The sequence below is a fragment of the Sebastes umbrosus genome, chromosome 12 (genome assembly GCF_015220745.1).
Source record: "Sebastes umbrosus isolate fSebUmb1 chromosome 12, fSebUmb1.pri, whole genome shotgun sequence".
Taxonomy (NCBI): domain Eukaryota; kingdom Metazoa; phylum Chordata; class Actinopteri; order Perciformes; family Sebastidae; genus Sebastes; species Sebastes umbrosus.
The window spans coordinates 1,749,103-1,768,947 of record NC_051280.1 but is presented as its reverse complement, the minus strand read 5'-3'; the positions used below and the strand labels follow the sequence as shown (position 1 = coordinate 1,768,947).

The 19,845-nt window shown below is 42.1% G+C and overlaps 1 protein-coding gene across 3 annotated transcripts in view; it reads right to left on the bottom strand.

The window, feature by feature from the left end:
• The window catches only part of agla (amylo-alpha-1, 6-glucosidase, 4-alpha-glucanotransferase a), a 40,489-nt gene that overhangs the window by 13,383 nt on the left and 7,261 nt on the right, over positions 1-19,845 (bottom strand). For 2 of the 3 annotated variants that reach the window (XM_037786955.1, XM_037786957.1), the window contains exons 3-15: positions 18,921-19,131; positions 18,054-18,223; positions 15,187-15,390; positions 11,283-11,464; positions 9,673-9,784; positions 8,272-8,398; positions 7,412-7,514; positions 6,905-7,002; positions 5,138-5,277; positions 4,655-4,842; positions 1,836-1,959; positions 655-818; positions 315-416 (exon numbers count right to left, since the gene is read on the bottom strand). In XM_037786955.1, coding sequence (XP_037642883.1) covers positions 315-416; positions 655-818; positions 1,836-1,959; positions 4,655-4,842; positions 5,138-5,277; positions 6,905-7,002; positions 7,412-7,514; positions 8,272-8,398; positions 9,673-9,784; positions 11,283-11,464; positions 15,187-15,390; positions 18,054-18,223; positions 18,921-19,131 — 1,925 coding nt within the window. Of the gene's footprint in view, positions 1-314; positions 417-654; positions 819-1,405; positions 1,530-1,835; positions 1,960-4,654; positions 4,843-5,137; positions 5,278-6,904; positions 7,003-7,411; positions 7,515-8,271; positions 8,399-9,672; positions 9,785-11,282; positions 11,465-15,186; positions 15,391-18,053; positions 18,224-18,920; positions 19,132-19,845 lie in introns of all 3 variants that reach the window. The other variant, XM_037786956.1, reaches the window with a different exon arrangement.

The window sequence follows — 19,845 nt, the reverse complement described above, 5'->3', positions numbered from 1 at the left end:
ACGACTAAATAAATGCCCACTTAAGGAAATACAAAATGCTTTAAAGATAATTTGCCATGTTTGGGACTCCCTAAAAACATGGTCTTTTTTAGAGTCCAGTAGAGGGGGCGGAGCCTGTGTGAGTTAGAACTAGCATCAACCATATTTTTATATTTGCAATAAATAAGCTAATATCGAGGAATTCGTTTCTTAAACGCTCAAAACAAGCCACAAATATGGTTAAACGCTAAGAAATACTGTGGAGCCAAAATGATATTCATCAGATGGAAGTAATATCTTGTGTGTGTGTGTGTGTGTGTGTGTGTGTAAATAACCTGATGTGGCACTAATTCATCATATCCTCTGGTGGAACCAGTAGCACAGCAGGCCATAGAGACCATAGCAGAACTGGGGAGGGAATCCAGAGCTGAACGCAGCTGTATGACAAAGAGAGGCAAACCCACAGCGATTACCGATCGGATTAGCGATTAGAATTGTATACATGGCAGGATTTATGAATCAGTTAAGAAGGAAAAGCCACAACAATTACATTCTAGGGAAACATTCAAAAAGGTTGATGTAAAAAAAATAAAAGATAATGCATTCTAAAGCAAACGGTTATCAGCATCTTCAGTCATTCAACCCCATCCTAACCTGACCCTGACAGAGACTCACCTGTATGGGACACTCGTTGTCATGGGTTACATCAAGAAACATGGCATGGGCAATGGTGGGCATCAGTGGGCGGAGACTGGGCTGAACACAAGCTCCAACCGGCTCGCCTCCGTAACGATAGACCAGCCGGCCCTCTTCGTGGCTGTCGCCGGCTGACATGGCCTCTGTGGACGGGACAAGATAATGAGACATGAGAGGACAGTTATCACAACACACAATCCATTCTGCTGCAGCGCTGTACACCACTTCACACATTCAAGCGCTACGTAGTGTAATTCAGGGTCACATTCCAATCTGGCAATGCAGCTGTTGATGGACAACACAAGCTCACAAGCTTTAGGACGCAGGTTCACCAATGTGTGGACTGTTGGTTTGTGTACAATGCACCGAGCTGGCCGCAAACAGGCGAGAGGCCGTGTGTCACATACTGACGCAATTGAGACGCATATTCCGAATGTGCTGTATTCATGTCCAAAGAATGCTCCTAAAACCAGAATAATATCGGCATATCCCACATGTTTTAATCTGAAAATGCTCCATTCAGAATAAGGCTTTATTCAGAATATCCAAACGAAATATGTTAAAATATGTTGTTTATGTGTCTGTATTCAATTCAGAGTATTGTCATTCGGAATAACAGTGGAATATTAGTGGGCATGTAAACGTAGTCTCTGTTGAGCCCTGGATTATATTGTGTATGTAAGTGTATGCAGTGTGTGTGTGTGCATTTTGAACATATAAATGACTGTACCTCGTATCAGCGATGTGATCCCTAGCTTGGTTACGAAGACATTATCCAGCTCCTCGCTGCCGGTGAACAGTTCAGCCACCACATACAGGTTAGGACAAACTGTTCTGGCCACGTCCAGCATGAACTGGTCAACCACAGCAAGGCAACACACCAGAACCAGTGCAGTCAGTGCAAGAGAGGAGGTTGGGGGAAGAAACAAGAAAGGACAGATAGAGGAGGAGGAGGAGGAGGAGGAGGAGGAGAGGGTGAATGCAGCCAGTTAGTGATAACAGGCCCACAACATGCAGTCATTCAGTCCATGAACATGGAGAGTCAGAGTAAAGAGATAAAAGGAGAGGGGATATGAAGAGGAAGAATGCAGAACAATGCAGTGACAAGAGAAGAAGAAAGAGACAAAAACACAAAGTTAATTCATGCAGAAGAGTTGTACCTCGTATCAGGCTGCTAATTCCCAGCCGGTTCACAAACACATTGTCAACGAGCTCGCTGCCTGTAAACAGTTCAGCTATCACATACAGATTGGGTCTGACCGCTCTGGCTGCATCTAACATGGCCTAGACGAGACAATACAGCAGGGAGAAGAGAAGGGTCTGCTGTTAACACTGATATACAGGATGCATCTACCTTTATACACATAAAGTAACATAAAACCAGTCTGCAATCAGATTACATCTTCCTTTCCTTCTTAAACCATGTAACTCTACAATATGCAACTTTTATTATGTTAAAAACACAATAAATAAACAGGATACTAGCAAGTGTCCTCTCTCTGTTTATGCCTAAGTTCACCCGTGGCATGAACATGTCTGTCAGTCAGTGTGGTCGGGCAAGTTTACAGCACTCTTTCCTGCAGGTATGTCATAAGAACGTGACCATAGTGAGCATCACTGTTTTATTTTGAACTAAAGCTCATTCTCAGGCTAGACAGTACCAGCCAGCCGCTGCAGGAGGTTCAACATGGACTCCAGGATACTCTGCAACTTCTACAGGTGCACCATCGAGAGTATCCGGACCGGCCGCAGGTACGGCAGTTGCGCCGCCCCTCAACTGAAGGGCTCTACAAAGGGTGGGGTGAAAACTGTACAACACATCAACAGGACGGAGCTGCCATCCATGGAGGACCTCTACACCCAGAGGTGCAGGAAGAAGGCCAACAGAATTATTAGAGACCCCAACCACAAACTGTTCTGCCTGCTGCTGTCTGGGTGCAGACGGTACTGCAGCACCAGGCTCAGGGACAGTTTCATCCCACAGGCCATAAAACTGTTGTACTCTTGAGCACTTCACTTATTGTTACTTTACCCTATATAGTTTTACTTACTGTTTTACAACCTGTTAACATCTGTGTGAGTGTATGAAATATATATAAATATATATATATATATATATAAATATATATATATATATATATATATATATATATATATATATATATATATATATTAGGGCTGTCAATTAAATTAATTAAAATATTCAATCGCGATTAATTGCAAATTAATCGCACATTTTTTATCTGTTCAAAATGTACCTTAAAGGGAGATTTGTCAAGTATTTAATACTCTTATCAACATGGGAGTGAGCAAATATGCTGCTTTATGCAAAAGTATGTATATATGTATTATTGTAAATCAATTAACAACACAAAACAATGACAGATATTGTCCAGAAACCCTCACAGGTACTGCATTTAGCATAAAACAATATGCTCCAATCATAACATGGCAAACTGCAGCCCAACAGGCAACGACAGCTGTCAGTGTGTCAGTGTGCTGACTTGACTATGACTTGCCCCCAAACTGCACTTGACGCGTTATTATCACGGTAACTTTGACAGCCCTAATATATAAACACCTATAAGGTCTAATGATTCTTAATCACAAAAGTTCAGATGGGTCAGGAATAGGCGTGGTTTTAAATATTAATAGTTATTTGCAGACTGTGTGAGCTAAAAGCCTAATTCTCCTTTACAATAATTCACTACATGTTTACAATCAGGGACCAACTCATTACAATATGCTAAGATCAGTGTATATGATGGAATAGTGGCATTAGCCAGAGGCCCCCGGACCCCTCTAGCTGGCTACTCCAGATACTTGTGGAGAGCCCTGATTGCTGTACACAGCCTGCTTGTACTCTAAAGTTTCAAGTTTATAGTTTATTTGTCATATGCATTTAAAAGTACAGTGTACAGTTTACCCTGGCTCTCTCTCAGCCCTTAAAATCTAGAAATAGTACACTAGATAAATACTACAATAGATAAGACAATACCTGAGAATAAAAATTATAAAACAACCCAAAAAAACATTAAAAACAATCCACAGCTCTGCATTCTGCGGTCAGACTACTGTTGAGCAGTCTGACAGTCTGCCTGAGGGTAAAAACTGTCTCTGAGGCGAGAGGTCCGAGCTCTGATGCTCAGTAGGCGCTTGCCTGAATGGAGATAAGAGAACAGAGTATATGCTGGATGACTTGTGTCCTGCATGATACAAAGAGCTTTCTTCCTGCAGCGAGTGGTGTAAATGTCCTGTAACTGTGGTAACGGTGATTCAATCATTTTTTAGATGCTGTTTTCACTGTCCTCATCAGGAGTTTGTGGTCATATGATGTAATGTTGCCAAACCAGACCAGTTAAGATGCTTTCTATCGTGGACCGGTAGAAGTTGATGAGGGTTTTAGTGGACATACCATGTTTCTTTAAACACCTCAGAAAATAAAGTCTCTGTTGTGCCCTTTTTATGACACAACTGATGTTCAGGGACCAGGAGAGGAAGTCAGAAATATGGATGCCTAGGAACTTGAAGCTGTTGACAATTTGGACAGGAGTGTTATTTATATCAACAGGTAGGCCCTCTAAAACAGAAAACAGTGCATGTTATAGCTTACAGTCCTAAAGAACACTCATATTAACACCTGTCATTGGCGACCAACCAACATCTCTTACTGACCCCAAAGCAGTGTAGAACCGGGCCTGCTAGATATGATGTTTACACACGCAACACATAGGCAGGATACTCCAAAACTCCATCACAATCAGGATACAAGTGTGTATGTACACAATGTACTCATTGTGCCCACCAGACTTATGTATGTGGAGGAACAAAAAAACTATGTTGTCCACAACACCACCACAATATACTACACCCTGAAAATGAAAAATGTAATTCATTACAGTGAGTGCTGTACTGGTCAGTCAGTGTCTTTAAGGACATCTACTTAACTGCATGATAATATGATAATGTATGACAATACCTCGGCTACGTGTAACGGCGTAGAGTGGCAGTTGTCCAGTCTGACTCCGTGGAAATATCTGGCTGTGATCTCGGTGTATTTCTGCATGTGGGCCCACAGGTAGGGGCAGTCCTCAGGCCCGTTGCCGTAGCGGAGTTTGACGCTGTCGCCCCAGCACACCAGCTCCCGACGCACGTACACATTGGAGCCTAGAAGAAGCACGGACACAGACCAATGCTGATACAAGGAATCACAACTTCATCAGTGCAGCCTGTTACACATACTGTACTTACAACCTGAAAATAGCTTACAGTACATTACACTGAGATTCTCAGACCCATATTAATGGACACCAGAAATTCCAATGTGTTTTACCCCATATAAAAAGTGGATAAAGCTCGATGACAGAGGGAGGAACGAGGATCCCCCTCTTCACCCTGGTTTACTCCTCTCTTCTTATACTCTCTGTACCCAACTGTTTTCTAAGAACTTTAATATATTTACCTGGCTCAGCAAAGTTGCGCAGTGGATCGTCTCCCATCACCCAACCGTTGTGAGCCAGGAAGTGACACATCTTCTCTGGCTGGTCCAGCAGCTTCATCTCCTGCTCCAGAGTCATGTCTTGATATGGGAAGGTGAAATACCTGAGACAGACAGATGAGAAACACTGAGATCCACCGACACTCACACCCTGTGGCATTCTCATAAACCTCATATCCCTCTTTATCTGTTTAGGATGGAGCTATAACATTTACCATGCGTCTGTATCATCCACCTCGACCGTTACAATTCACAAAGAAGGTTATCTCCAGTAGCTGCCATGCTGCATACAACATGGCTGGTAAAGTATTCCCAGAGTATCTTCTGGGTGTATGTGGATTAACACCAAACTGTAACATGCATGTTGATGTTCAGTGAGCTCAAAGACATGAGCATCTGACAAAGATATCTTTGTCCCCGACCCCGAATAGTCGACTATTCAACGACTCGATATAACGGAGCCTGATTCGACTGCCAATCTCACGGCTGAATCGCGACAGGAGGGATGGCTGCCGGGTCACAAACTTTCTCAATTTACAGCTAAACCGTGCACTACAAGATGTTTCTGAAAACATCTGAGGAGAGAAATAGGCATTATAGTAACAGAATATTGATTCATATTTGATCAGCGCTGCCTAGTTTGACCGTTTGATCGGAGTTCGCGAGTGATTGACAGCTGCTCAGAGACGGCAGACTCCAGATCAGCTCTGATTGGTTATTTTCCTCCGGTCTGTGAAATCTTGCAGATGCCGTTAGGAGCACCGAAGGACACTGAGGAACATGATTTTCTTTTTCAGATTACCTGTCTCATGCACTACTGTCAGGCTATAGTGACTGTTTTATAAAAGTAACTTTTTTTAATCATATTTGCTCCATTTCTACCCACTTTTTTTTTAGAATTTAATCGTATTCCTGTTTAGTCATCAGATTATATTGAACATTTCTGTCATTTTAGTCAAACTCATTTCACATAAAATATTATCTTATCATTATCTGATGAAGAATACAGGTTGAATGATAAAGAAGAGTCCTCCTGACTGCGCTCATTATTGATGCGCGGTTCGGTGGCACCCAGCGGTCCGTTATGAGAGCCAATCCGTACACCCAACATGTGAAAATATGCATTACTCAACCGCCAGAACCCGTCCAGACCCACAAACCACCAACTTTATGCATTACAATAGCACAATTGTCAGGATTGAGGTGTGAGACAGAGACGGACTGAGCGCCACAGCGCTGTGTGTGTGTGTGTGTGTGTGTGTGTGTTTGAGACAGAGACAGGGGAAGAGAAGGTGGAAGGTGACAAAAATAAGAGATTTTAGTCTCGTCTTTTTCCGTCAAAGTTATTGCATGTTTGATATCATCACCGTCGTGACGAACATCATTGTCGAACATATTTTATCATAGTTTTCGTTAACAAAATGAACACCGATTGCTTCTACATATATAAGCCTTATGTGACTACAAGCCAATGATACCAGGGGTCAGGTGTAAATGGACTCATTGACTGTGTCATCCCATCTGTTCTGACTCCCATGGACAGTTGTTCATGTAGCAACATACAGCAGTCCCACATGGTCCAATGCAGTGCAACACTACAGGAATAATGGCAGTGATTTTTCAGCTGGCATCTCAAATGAATAGGGAATCGGCCTAAAAAAGGATGTATTGTACTGTATCAATCTAATTCCTTTTCCACTCTCCTTCAACTCATCTCTATAACTTCCTTACCTGGTAATCAGAGGGTCTTTCCTGCTAACAGGACCAAGTTTGGGGCCGTGGTCTGCCAGACGCTCGTACAATACGTTTCCCACAATACAGCTGGCAGCCTTGATGAAAGAAGAGGAAGAACACAATGAAACACTGACTGATGCACTGGATGCATTATGTATTCTGGGAAACTCTCAATGTGTGTCCAATTCCACACTTTATACAAATACTATGCAGAATACACTGCGCTCTACTGCTGACAGTGCACTATTCTGGTCGTCAGTATACAAGTAATAAACATATTTTGACATGAGGCATTTTAAAATTTCCAGTATCTATGACAGCATCTCCTTCATGACTCCACTGAGATCATTGGCAACAGGTGTCAGGTTTGGCTCCAGCTGGCTCCCACGTGCACTCATACATGTCTGACCTTCCTTTAGTGCTTGGTCATGCTGTACAACTGCATTCTAATTATTACTTGTATAGCAGTAACCCTGCCTGGTGGTACATGACACACTCCCTTACCTGCTCCTGATGCTGGTGCATGATGTGGTGCTGTTCTTCATTCAGCTCGTTCAGTTTCTGTCTCAGCCAACCACAGCACTCCTCAATGTGCTGTGGGGAGGAGCTAGAGAGAGAAGGAGAGAGGTAACATAAATAAAAAAATACCACCACTGTACATTCTGCAAAGTGCTACATACAGTACACATACATATATGTATACATTGTGTACTTAATTGTAGAAATAGTATTAAAGGGCCTGCCAGTTCAGGATTATGCTTTTGAGCCTGTTCACACACGTCTCGATGGTCATAAACTGCAGTGGTACACAGTATTTGTGTGCTGCATATGTTCTTGCTTTTAGTTTATGATTTATGGTTATCAATGGAATGTCAACCACAAACATATAATCCTACTTTAAATTTGTCATTTGTTGTTTCTTTCTTTTCAATGCATGGCAATAGTGTCACACTTCAAGTGGTTTCCTGATATTTTAGAGTTGGACATGTCAGATGTTAGAAGAATGATATTAATTGGGTTGAAAGCGAAACCTAACTGAATGGATTTATCGAGCAAGAATATTCTATATCTCCAATTTTATGTGAACAAAATCTCATTTGTTCAGAAAAGCAAGGGCCGTTAGCAGCAAACCAACCGCATGTTAGTTTCAATTTTCATGAACTGAATAAAAGAAAATATAAACAGACAACATCTAGAACATTATTGAAATATTGCTAGTGTTATATCATGTTCTTGTCTTAGCAAAGTTAACCTTTCAGCAGTGAAGCCAAAGAGAATTGACTGCTTGTCAAATCCCCAGCCACTTCATACAAAAAAAATGGAAAGTTTGAACAACAACAGTAGCTTTAGGTTTTGAGTCATACCTGTGAGGTACAAAGGTCTCCAGAGCGGAGTCCATGTCCACTGTGTTGCCATAACGACGGTATTTGGGGTCCTGAATGATCCTCAGGCCCTTCTTCTCTCCGGTCTTACTGTGGTCTGGTTTAGTGCCTAAAAATACAAACATACAAAGGATATTATAGCATGATCAAGGTTATGCCCATGTATAGTGCAATAAGTCGATAACGTAAAATTATTGAGGATAGGTCCATATATCGTAAGATCAGCTGCTAACGTAAAAATTATGGAGGTCATGTCCATATACAGTGCGATAAATCGATAACGTAAAAATGATCAAGGTCATGTCCATATATCGTACGATAAGCCGATAACGTCAAAATCATTTTGATCATGTCCATATATCATACAATAAGCCAATAAAAAAAAAAATTATCGAGGTCATGTCCATACATCATACGATGAGCCGATAATGTAAAAATGATCAAGTTTATGTCCATATATCGTACGATAAGCCGATAATGTAAAAATTATCAAGTTTATGTCCATATATCGTACGATAAGCCGATAACGTAAAAATGACCGAAGTCATGTCCATATATCGTACGATAAGCCGATAACGTAAAAATGACCGAGGTCATGTCCATATATCGTACGATAAGCCGATAACGTAAAAATGACCGAGGTCATGTCCATATATCGTACAATAAGTCGATAACGTAAAAATGACCGAGGTCATGTCCATATATCGTACGATAAGCCGATAACGTAAAAATTACCAAGGTCATGTCCATATATCGTACGATAAGTCGATAACGTAAAAATGACCGAGGTCATGTAAATATATCATACGATAAGTCGATAACGTAAAAATTATTAAGGTCATGTCCATATATCATCCGATAAGTCGTTACTGTAAAAATAATCCTGGTCATTTCCATATATTGTAAAATAAGTCGTTAACGTAAAAATTATCGAGGTCACGTCCATATATCTTACGATAAGCCGATAACGTAAAAATGACCGAGGTCACGTCCATACATCGTACGATGAGCCGATAACCTAAAAATGATCGAGGTCATATCCATATATCGTACGATAAGTCAATAACATAAAAATGATTGAGGTCATGTCCATATATCGTACGATAAGCCGATAATTATCGTGACTGGCCTATCTGTCAGTTCAATACAATACATTGGATACTCCTCATCAATAAGCACAGATGATTGTGGCTGCATCTCAGTTGATATCCCTGTAGAACACTGTTGGAATACTTTACAGCTGTGGCAGTTTTTATTAAAACAAAAGTTCCTAAAGACTTTCAGCCACATTTTTCAGTCGTCTGTCTCATGCACGTCTGGCAAATCAGATACACTTCTATTTGCAGTGACAGTTCAAAATCTTCACTGATCTACAGTACAGACCATTTTGTAATAGGATTCTGAACTGCTCCACAGCATTGTCCACTTTGACCTGGTAGAACTCCCACAGTTTGATATGTGGGTACACGTCCTCCCACAACACGCTACGGATGGCCTGATACACACACACATCAACATACAGAGAGAGAAAAGCAAAGACACAGATGCTCTCTATTATAAAACAAGCCTTTCTTACTATACTCTCTCACTGGCTGGAAAACATTGCTGAAAACATTTACATTTCAAATTAGCAATAAATCGTAAGGGTTTGGCAAATACACCTTTTCACAAAGTGTTCCAATAATAAAGTGTACAGTCAGTAAACAGTCAGCTATAGCAGCATCACATCATGCCCATGTTTCCTACTGAAAGCATGCAGTACTTCTAACATAGTCAGTAACAAGAGTCGAATTGAACTAATATGGTTTCTCTGTGTTATCCCTTTGAGGATGTGGTGTGGACATCACTTCACACCTGGCATTAACAATGCGTCCTGGGTGATCCGATCACAAGTGGACAGCTGTAAGTACCGGTGTGAATGCACCCAAGATGCATTGAGGACACACTGAGATCCGATCGCTCAGACCACATTCAGAGGTGGTCTGGGCCGCATATGGTCACATTCTTTTAGTAGTGTGTACTTGAATGTGTCCTAACAGAATATTGATTCATATTTAATCAGTGCTGCCTAGTTTGACCGTTTGGTCGGAGTTCGTGAGTGATTGACAGCCGGCTCTCATAGACAGCAGATGGACAGCAGACCTCAGACCAGCTCTTACTGTTTGTTTTCCTCCGGTCTCTGAAATCTTGCAGATGCTGTTAGGAGCACCGGAGGACACAGAGGAACATGATTTTTTTCAGGTTACCTGTTTCATGTACTACTGTCACGATATAGCGACCGTTTTATAAAAATAACTTTTTTGAATCACATTTGCTCCAATCTCTCCTACTTCAGCTTCAAGGTGTGTTGATTGATTCACGACATCATCTCATGCATTGAGTAACATGCAAGAAAACATTCCACCTTAAAAGTTGCCAGTGGCCTTTGAGCGGCACAGTGGAGTAAGTTGTTTGTTCTCAGTCTGTAGCTACTGCGTCATTTTGCTCAGCACAAGTAAGTAAACGGAATCCTTCAAAACAAAAACTGGTTAAAAACAGCAACTCGTTTGGTCTTCAATCTGAAATGATGTGCGTCTCTATTTGCGTATAGAGCGGGGGAAGTGAGATCTGATCACAAACGGTCACCGGAGACACATTCTAACGGCAGGTGTGAACTGATTTACTCAGAGCTGTCCATCATGATCGGATCATCCGAGACGCATGTTAATGCCAGGTGTGAACAGGGCTGTACTATGGCAGCTCTCTAGTGTTCAAATGGCACAAAGAAAAACCTTCTACATGTTTTTTTACACTTGAGCTGTAAATGACAACATTATTTAACTCCATGTTCCATTTTGTCTAAAGTTTGTACTGCAAAATTGAATGTGTGCTGGTCTTTGTTATATCTCAATGGCAAGACATGATGTAAAGACTAACCAACGTGTGTCATGTCCACTCTTTTCATAGTGTGTACAGCTGTGCGGTGTGTGTCCAGCTGAACTGTGTTTACTCACATTCAGATGACTCTCATTGGTGATATCAGCAGGTAGTCCTTTAGCTTTGTAGCGTCCCTCTGCTATTCTGGTGGTTAAATGACAGATAGCTCTATCTAAGACCCAGGCTGGTCGCAGGTGGGGGGAGTTCACCAGGTTGTACCCACACTCTGGATGTTCTTTGATCCACTCACTGTTAGCAGCTGCAGAGAAACAGAGAAACCGCCATTTAGACTGCAGAGATGCTTCTTATTCATTATCTACACAGAATGTTTCCATTACTGGTGAGATAATACTCAGTTAGCCAGTACTGAGTGTTGTCACATTATATCCATTTGTATTGTTTCAGCCTATTTAGCATGACAATGTCCTGAATGTTCATATCTTTAAAGTCTTGTCTTAGCCTATGTTATCCCTTTTGGTGCAAGACGTGTTTTGCATTGTGTAAGTTAATGTATACTCAAAATAAAAAACACGGTAAACAATCTTTTTATTTCAAAAACGCCCTTAAAGAAGTTGCCTCATATGTATCTTTTACCATGTGTTTACAAAAATATTGCGATAACATTCAACTTTTTCTTATTGATCTTTTATCTATGTCCTTGAATTCAAAATGAATAATTAAGCACTTGTATACTATGTGACATTTTTTGGATATGCTCAAATATAGCAACGCTTAATCAGAGTCTGCACAGCTGCATTTAAACGGTAATATTAGTGGGATATTCATTTTCATTAGCCATATAAACAGCTTAGTAGGAATATTTTCTTTTTCAGAATAAGGGCAAAAACTGTTGTGAATGTGAACGTAGTCGGTGTTCCCCTAGATTCAACAGCCTGTCATAACTGTAACTCCCATGAAAAAGATAATGGTAAATTGAAATTGATACTCTTAAAGCGGCAGTAGGCAGTATATTTTTGGCATCATTGAGCAAAAATCCCGTAATAACCTTTCAGCATATTGTAATTCAAGTGTTCTGAGAGATAACTAGACTTCTGCACCTCCTCATGGCTCTGTTTTCAGGCTTTAAAAAATCTAGCCCGTGACGGGAGACTTTGGCCAATCACAGGTCATTTCAGAGAGAGAGAGAGCGTTCCTATTGGCTGTGCTCCGGTCATGTTACCAGAACATGGTGTTCCTTCACCAGATTTCACAATTGCGTCACAAACTTTCTCATTTTCCAGCTAAACCGTACACTACAAGATGATTCTGAAAACATTTGAGGAGATAAATAGGCATTAACGTAACAGAATATTGATTCATATTTCATCAGCGCTGCCTAGTTTGACCATTTGGTCGGAGTTCACGAGTGATTGACAGCAGACCTCAGATCAGCTCTTACTGCTTGTTTTCCTCCGGTCTGTGAAATCTTGTAGATGCCGTTAGGAACAACGGAGGACACAGAGGCACATGATTTTCTTTTAGGTTACCTGTTTCATGTACTACTGTCACGATATAGCGACTTTTTATAATTTTATTTGCTCCAATCTCGCCTACTTCAGCTTTAACGGAAAAGCAAATTACATTTCAATTTTCACGTTGCATCTGCTTTGAGATTACATGATTTCTCATAACATTTGCTACATTGGCAAATCTAAAAAAATGCTATGTTTTTTTGTGAACTTTAAAAAAATAATAATTGGAAAACAGACTCATTATTAACATAATCATAATATTTAATCCTATATTTCAGCAGTAGTTGTGTAAAAACTGCTTACATTCCTACTCCCGTTTTTTTGCAGGAGTTTGTAGAGATCTCCAGATAGACCGCCACGCAGTCGGACAGTAAATCTACCAGTCACTCTTTAACCTTTCGGTCAGGCTCATTTTACTGCTTGACCTTTTCTGGGAAAGGGAGGGAGGACGAGGTGATAAGAGTAGGTGGCTAAACAAGGAGAGCACATACACTCCTACATGTATGTTAGAGCTGCAGCGTCCTCCCACTTACTGTACCTTCATGTTAAAGTGTGTTCATTTTGATTCATAAGCTACATCCCATTTCATGCACTTTAATCAGCTACTGAACACAAAACAAGTTTATGATGATCTTTCTGAGCGCTTGTGACTGATGACATCACAACGGTGTGGATCTATATTCTTCTTTTTAAAGGAGCAGTGTGTAAGATCTGGTGGTATCTAGCGGGGAGGTTTGCAGATCGCAACCAACTGAAGCCTCTCTCCCCGTGTGCCAAGCCTGTAGAAGAGCTACGGTGGCTGTGAATAGGGAAATGCTGACAGTTTCTCTCCTCTATTATTGTTAATAGTGCTGTGGTTTTCACCATTGCACTCCTGGTTGAGAAACATAAAAGCAGTGCTGTAGTCATTCTAAGTTAAGTGGACTTGGATGGGAGAAACTGTTCTATCGCCATCACGTCCATCTGTGAAGCACTTCATTCAGTGTGGTCACTTCCTCTCCTCTTAGTTCCCCCCTACGGGCTCGTTACTCTGCTCGACAACTCCATGCCAGTGGCCTCTTTAGTGATGTGAGGTTAGTTCTTGGTTTAGCATGCTGCTCACACACACCACATACTTCACAATGTGTGTGTGTGTGAGAGAGAGAGAGAGAGAGAGAGAGAGATAGAGAGAGAGAGAGAGAGAGAGAGAGAGACACACACATACAGGGAAATTCTATACTCTGAAAGTTGAAAAAGGCAAAAGTGAGCATGGGTCAATTACCCCCGCTCACCGCTTTACCCCTACTTTAGGCCAAAGGTTTTGCCCTTTTGGAACTAATGGAATTAGTCTACTGAGCACAATCTAGCTTGTTATTAGCTCATCTTCCTCAAGTCCAGGGCGGACAAAATTTTTTAAATTTTGGCCGCCCTGGACTTCTAACCCCCAAAAGGTGCAGCTAGACCACACTGTCAACCATCATATCAAATTTGATGTTCCTAAGTTAAATAGTTTCCGAGTTCTGCTCCGGAAACGAAATTGAAGTCGAAAAAATCTAATTTTTTGGCCAAAATTAAAAAAAAATTTGGGCACCTTGGACTTGTAAACCCCCAAGAGAAAAGGCACAACTAGACCACACTGTGAACCATCACACCCAATTTGAAGCTCCTAAGTTAAATAGTTTCCGAGTTCTGCTCCAGAAACAAAAGTGTGACACGCGAACGAAAGGACAAACGAAAGGACAGACGGAAGGATGGAAACGCGGAGCGCTACAGTACATACCCCCAACTACGTTGTCGCGGTGGTATAATAAAATCTACCACAATCTTATTCATAGTTGTTTTATATGTCTCTCTCTCACGTCTTTTCTTCCAGAAGCTTCTCCTACAGCAGCAACTGGAGCTACACTGGACTTTATAGACCTCTGCTGGTTAATCAGAACATCTCCGCCCTAACAACGGCAGATCTGTCAACGCTTTGTTACGCTTTGCATTCTCGTTTGCTGTTTGGCTTCAGATTGAAAGATTTACTGCTGAGGGACAGAAAATAAATCACACACATGCTCTCTAAATTCTGATGCTGGAATATAGCAGCTGTTTCTGCACATTTCCTTTCATACAGTTCCACTTAATAGGTTGATAAGAGCCCCGCAACATGCTTTCACTCAGGCACAAACAGAATCTCCCATTAGTGCTACTACATGTTACTTTAGCTGTAAACGTATCATGATCTACAAGCACTGGATTATATTCAATTTAAAATAGAAGTGGAAACTTGAATACATTCACATGACTTGACTTGTAAGGAGCACTTACTGTACGCTCCACACACTTAGCAGTATGATTAGAGACTGTGTCCGTATTAAAGCAATGGTTCATAGATTGGCCCTCTCCATCGATCAAGCAGAAGCACTTTAATACCCACTAAATGTTCTTCTAGGTGTGTTATATTTCAGTCTGGTCTCCACTCTGGACTCCAATTGGAACACAGAGTGCACAAACATACTGTAAGTAGACGCACAGAGTCACTCACCAGTGTGATTATACACCACGTCTGTAATACACAGCATGTTCCATTCTTTCTTTAACATCTCCACCAGCTCCCCCACATCTTCCCAGCTGTAGCTCTGACCGTCGGGGCTGAACTCCGGGTTAAAGTTCAGCTGGTCCGCCAAGGAGTAACAGGACCTGGACTCTCCTAGAGTCTGCAGAGGCGTGAAGTGGATCATGTTGTATCCTGTGAGAGAAACCCACAAACACACTATTATTAAGCAAATGCACCATACTGTTTAATACTACTACTACTAATGATGATAATGTGTATCCTGTGTGCTATGAAGTAAAGCTGGGCGATATGGCTTATAATTAATATCTTTAAGCTATGCCACGATATGTATCTTGATATTTTCCTATTTTCTCCTTTTGAGTCATCTGTCTCAGGGTTAAGTCAAGTCGAGTCTTTTATCAATGTCAGTCAAGCAAGTCTCAAGTTCGCGACTTGAATCAAGTCATGTGACTCGAGTCCCCCACCTCTGCTCTGAGGTGATGTACTGTCCTTTTAAAGTAGGATTGGATCTTTGGAAATGTATTCTTATCAAGTTTGACTAATTATTCACACAAGTGAGTTTGCAGGTGGTAGATTTTTTAAAATTACCCTGTCATTCATTTTATTTAGTATTTAATTACATTCATTTTGTCATTTATTTAATTGTATATATTTATTTATTATTGATAGACTGACAGACTTATTGAAAGAATGTGAAATTGCCTATTACATTCACCGGAAGATCTCTTTTATTTTGAAGGTAGTTCTTGGTCGCTTTTATTTTATTTTTTTACACGCTCTTACCGTAATGCCTAGTATATACACGCACCGCAAAACAACCTGGGGGCTAATTTGATCGTCTTTTGCGTCGTGGAGGCTGGCGTCTTCCATCACGATCACAACCCGTATAAACTAAAGCATCAAAGCTAGAATCTTGCTGGCAGCTTAAAAAAAAAAATGACACTACAATTAATATTTGTACTTAATGTTGGCGATATAGTCATTTACTACATCCCACGTAGAACAATCCGCAATACATTGAGCATATCCGATATATTGCCCACCCCTACTATGAAGGTTCCAGCCTACTGCCCTGTTAGGGATGTTAATAATGAATCGTTTAACTGTAACATTAAGAATTTTAACCGATTAACGCTATCGGTTAAAAGAAATATTAATAATTAATTAAAAAGCTGAGCAAAACTCAGAGGAGCGGCTCGTCACTTAAAGGAGAAAAGCTGGTCCACCCTAAGAGAGACTGAGCTGGCGTTGCAGGATACAGGAAGTTGACTTGAGGAGTTGAGCTCGCTTGAGCTGAGGAGCTGTAGCGTTTATTCACCGACAAATAAAACTGTACACGCGCTGCTACACCTACGCTCACAGCTATAACGCCACCGACAACCCCACACTCACCACCGTCACACACACACACGGTCTGTCGGACACTCGCTAAAGCTACGTCGCGCTGACAGAGCGTATATTTGTGACAACGGTGGGCACGAAGCCACCAGCAACGATACAGCTGCTAACGTAGCACAAACACACACACACTGTTTGTCGGACACTCGCTACCGTTACACCGGGCAGACACACAGCTGACAACCTGCTAAACTAAACTAAATGATGTTGTGGAGAGTTACTGGGAAAGTGGCTGCATGTGTCCTCGACAATGCACGCAGCACCGTGGCTGCTAACTCTCCCAAACGGGTGAACTGGGGACTCAGTTGTCTGTTGTGCTCATACACTGCAGCTGGCGCACCGCTGCATGCGACGCACTAATCTTGTCGGTTAAAGGGACTGTTTGTAACTTTTTAAGCGTATAAATATACCAGGTCGGGACACATGTGCACTCGCATATGCGCGCTCGCGTGTGGCTGAAGTCCCCGCTCCTCTGCCTGTTTGCCTTTACTAACACAGCACGCGCGTCCTCGCTGTCTCGCTCCACATCTAGACGTGAACGCGCGCTCACTACACACTGCTGAAGAGTTAGTTTAGCTCTGAGAATATCTAGTGAATGTACAGTGGACGTTGCTGCAAATGCTGCAGCTCCTCCAGACCAACAGAGGGTTCCCGTGTCTTGTGAAGTGACGGGGCTCCGCAGCGAGAAACGTTACCGTCACCGACTGGGTGCCGGTGTCACCCTGCTCCCTCCGGCTGCGGTCGGGAGGCGATAACATTACTCGCTGCGGAGCCCTGCCGCTTCAGCTCCGACCAAAGCTCCGGTGTCTCCATCTGGGCGCAGTCAGGAGGCGATAACGTTTCTCTTCCTGCTTCAACTGAGGCAGGAAAAGCCAACACTAGGATGAGCATTGATTCATGGAGAGACCTTCGTCTGGTCAGCTAACATTACTGCTAAGCAGCTGAAATATAGAGTGATATTGTGGTTTTAGCTGACGTGTGTCGCCTTACTGTTAAGAGCAATGCTCGTTCATGTCTATTTAGAGCGAGCAAGCGCGAGCCCGACGCTGACTTCCATTGACTTCACGGCCACAGGTGTCGCTGTTAACAAGACATTCTGAAAGTTACAAATAGTCCCTTTAACGGTTAATAACCGGTTAACGAGGGTCGGTTATCGGTTACATTTTTTTTTCAAAATTAGTATCCCTAATCCCTGTACACACACTCACACACACCACAAGGGTAATGATTCATCTGAGTTCAGCCATTTGAGATCAAGGTACTGTAAACAAAGACTGGCTGTCAATATGATGACCTCTCAGGTTCAGGTGGAGGGTCAAAGGGCATTCTGACAAATCTTTTTTTTTTTTTTTTCCTGAAGTCACTAGCTCTCCAGGGCTCTGCTACCTGTATGACACTGATCCATTTCCACGAGAAATGAAATAAAATACACCCACCTGACTCCTTGGTTACTCTCAGTCTATCTGGCCAGTCATCTAAGTGTCCCAGACATTTGGACAGGTAGGTCTGGATAGTGATGCAGTCTAACGGGAGGACGTGACTGTCTGTTCCGACATGAAGGACTGGGTCGACCACGATGTATCCTCCTCCTGACCGCTCTTGGTCTCTGTGGAAAAAAAAGAAGTAAATAAAATATGATAAAAAACATTCTGGACAAAGTGGATGAGAAGAAGCGCTTGAAGACTGTCATTATACAACACGGGGTTGCACAACGAAATGCAAGTTGTAGTCCCTTTATGCTGACACAAGAAAAAACTAAAGTATTTTTTTATGGTAGAGTACGGAGGATGAGTTGAGGAGTCTCACAGCCTGAGGAAAGAAGCTGCTCTGTGGTCTGGTGGTACAGGAGCAGATACTTGTGTATCTCTTGCCAGACGGCAGCAGGTGAACAGGCCGTGGCTGGGGTGGGTGTTGTCTTTTAGTATCCTTTGGGCTCTGCGCAGGCACCTCACCTCACCGATATCACTGACTCTCGGTAGATGGGTAAATGATGTTCTGGTTGGTTTTAAATCACGCGCTGCAGAGCCCTCCTGTCCCGGGCCGTGCATATCCCATGGCAGGTTACAATGTTTTCAAGTAAAAAAGATTTCGAAGGTCAAGAATGAATCATTAAAACTTTTATGCTTAGCTAGTGTCATGTTACGTTATGAACACTATCGTACACCCTGATGAATTCTTTGTCAACGGTCCTACTTTCAGAACAGCCTATCCACAAACATCATGTAATGCTGTTCTGACCACAGAGCAGATTTATGTATCGGTGCTAATTTATCTTCTGATGTCCATTATCAGGAGGGTCTTACCCATATCCAAAGTAGTACTGATAGGACCCGGCGATCTTGAGGTCCAGAGAGCAGTACTTATCAGAGTCATCCTCTCTTCCTGTTGGGTAGCTCCACGCCAAAACACGGAAGTTGTTTCGTTCAAACTTCTGTCCTTCAAGTGGATAGTTGGTGTGCACCCTGACCCTCCTCCCCTGTAGGCTCGGACCGAGGCGGAACTGGAGCTCGAAACCTGAGGGGACAGAAATGTTTGGATTCATTGCTTTGCTTTGACACATGAAAAACAAACCGGGACGTTTAAATACTTATGGCTGTGTCGTTAATGTTTATGTGATTTTTGCATCAATTTCATATCATGAGCCTGGTTATCAGGTTTGGGCGATATGGTATATATACCGCCTGACGTTAGAAATGGATCCACCGGTACAGATTTGGCAATACCGTTTCCACCGCGGTAACAATTCTCACGTGATCTCGTGATGCCTCGCAAGGTAACGTGATTTGGGCAGACATGGAGGAGGAGAGTGAAGTAGAGCAAGAGGAGGCATCCCAACCAACCCAAGATGAGGAAGAACTGTAGCTACACGATTACCAAACATTTACACACTGTAGTTTATTTTGTTTTGTCAGCCTTTTGAAAGATGAGCAAATCCTGCAGGAAAATTAAAGTCTTTTTCTCTTTTTGGTGTCTGACTATAAAGCAAGGAATCTCTGTCTGTCTGCTGTCTTTCTGTCTTTCTGTATGTCCTTTGCATATCTCAAGAACCGCTCATCTGATCTACTTCCACTTGCTGGGTGTATTGCTGGGAACCCAGGAGATGGCAGTGTCGAATGTCACAGTTTGACCAGATGGTGGCGCTATAACAATGAACTTTACGTTTTGGCCTGTAACTTATGACTTTTATAACTTTCAGAACCAAAATTCCTGGATGCTGTGGGTCCAGAC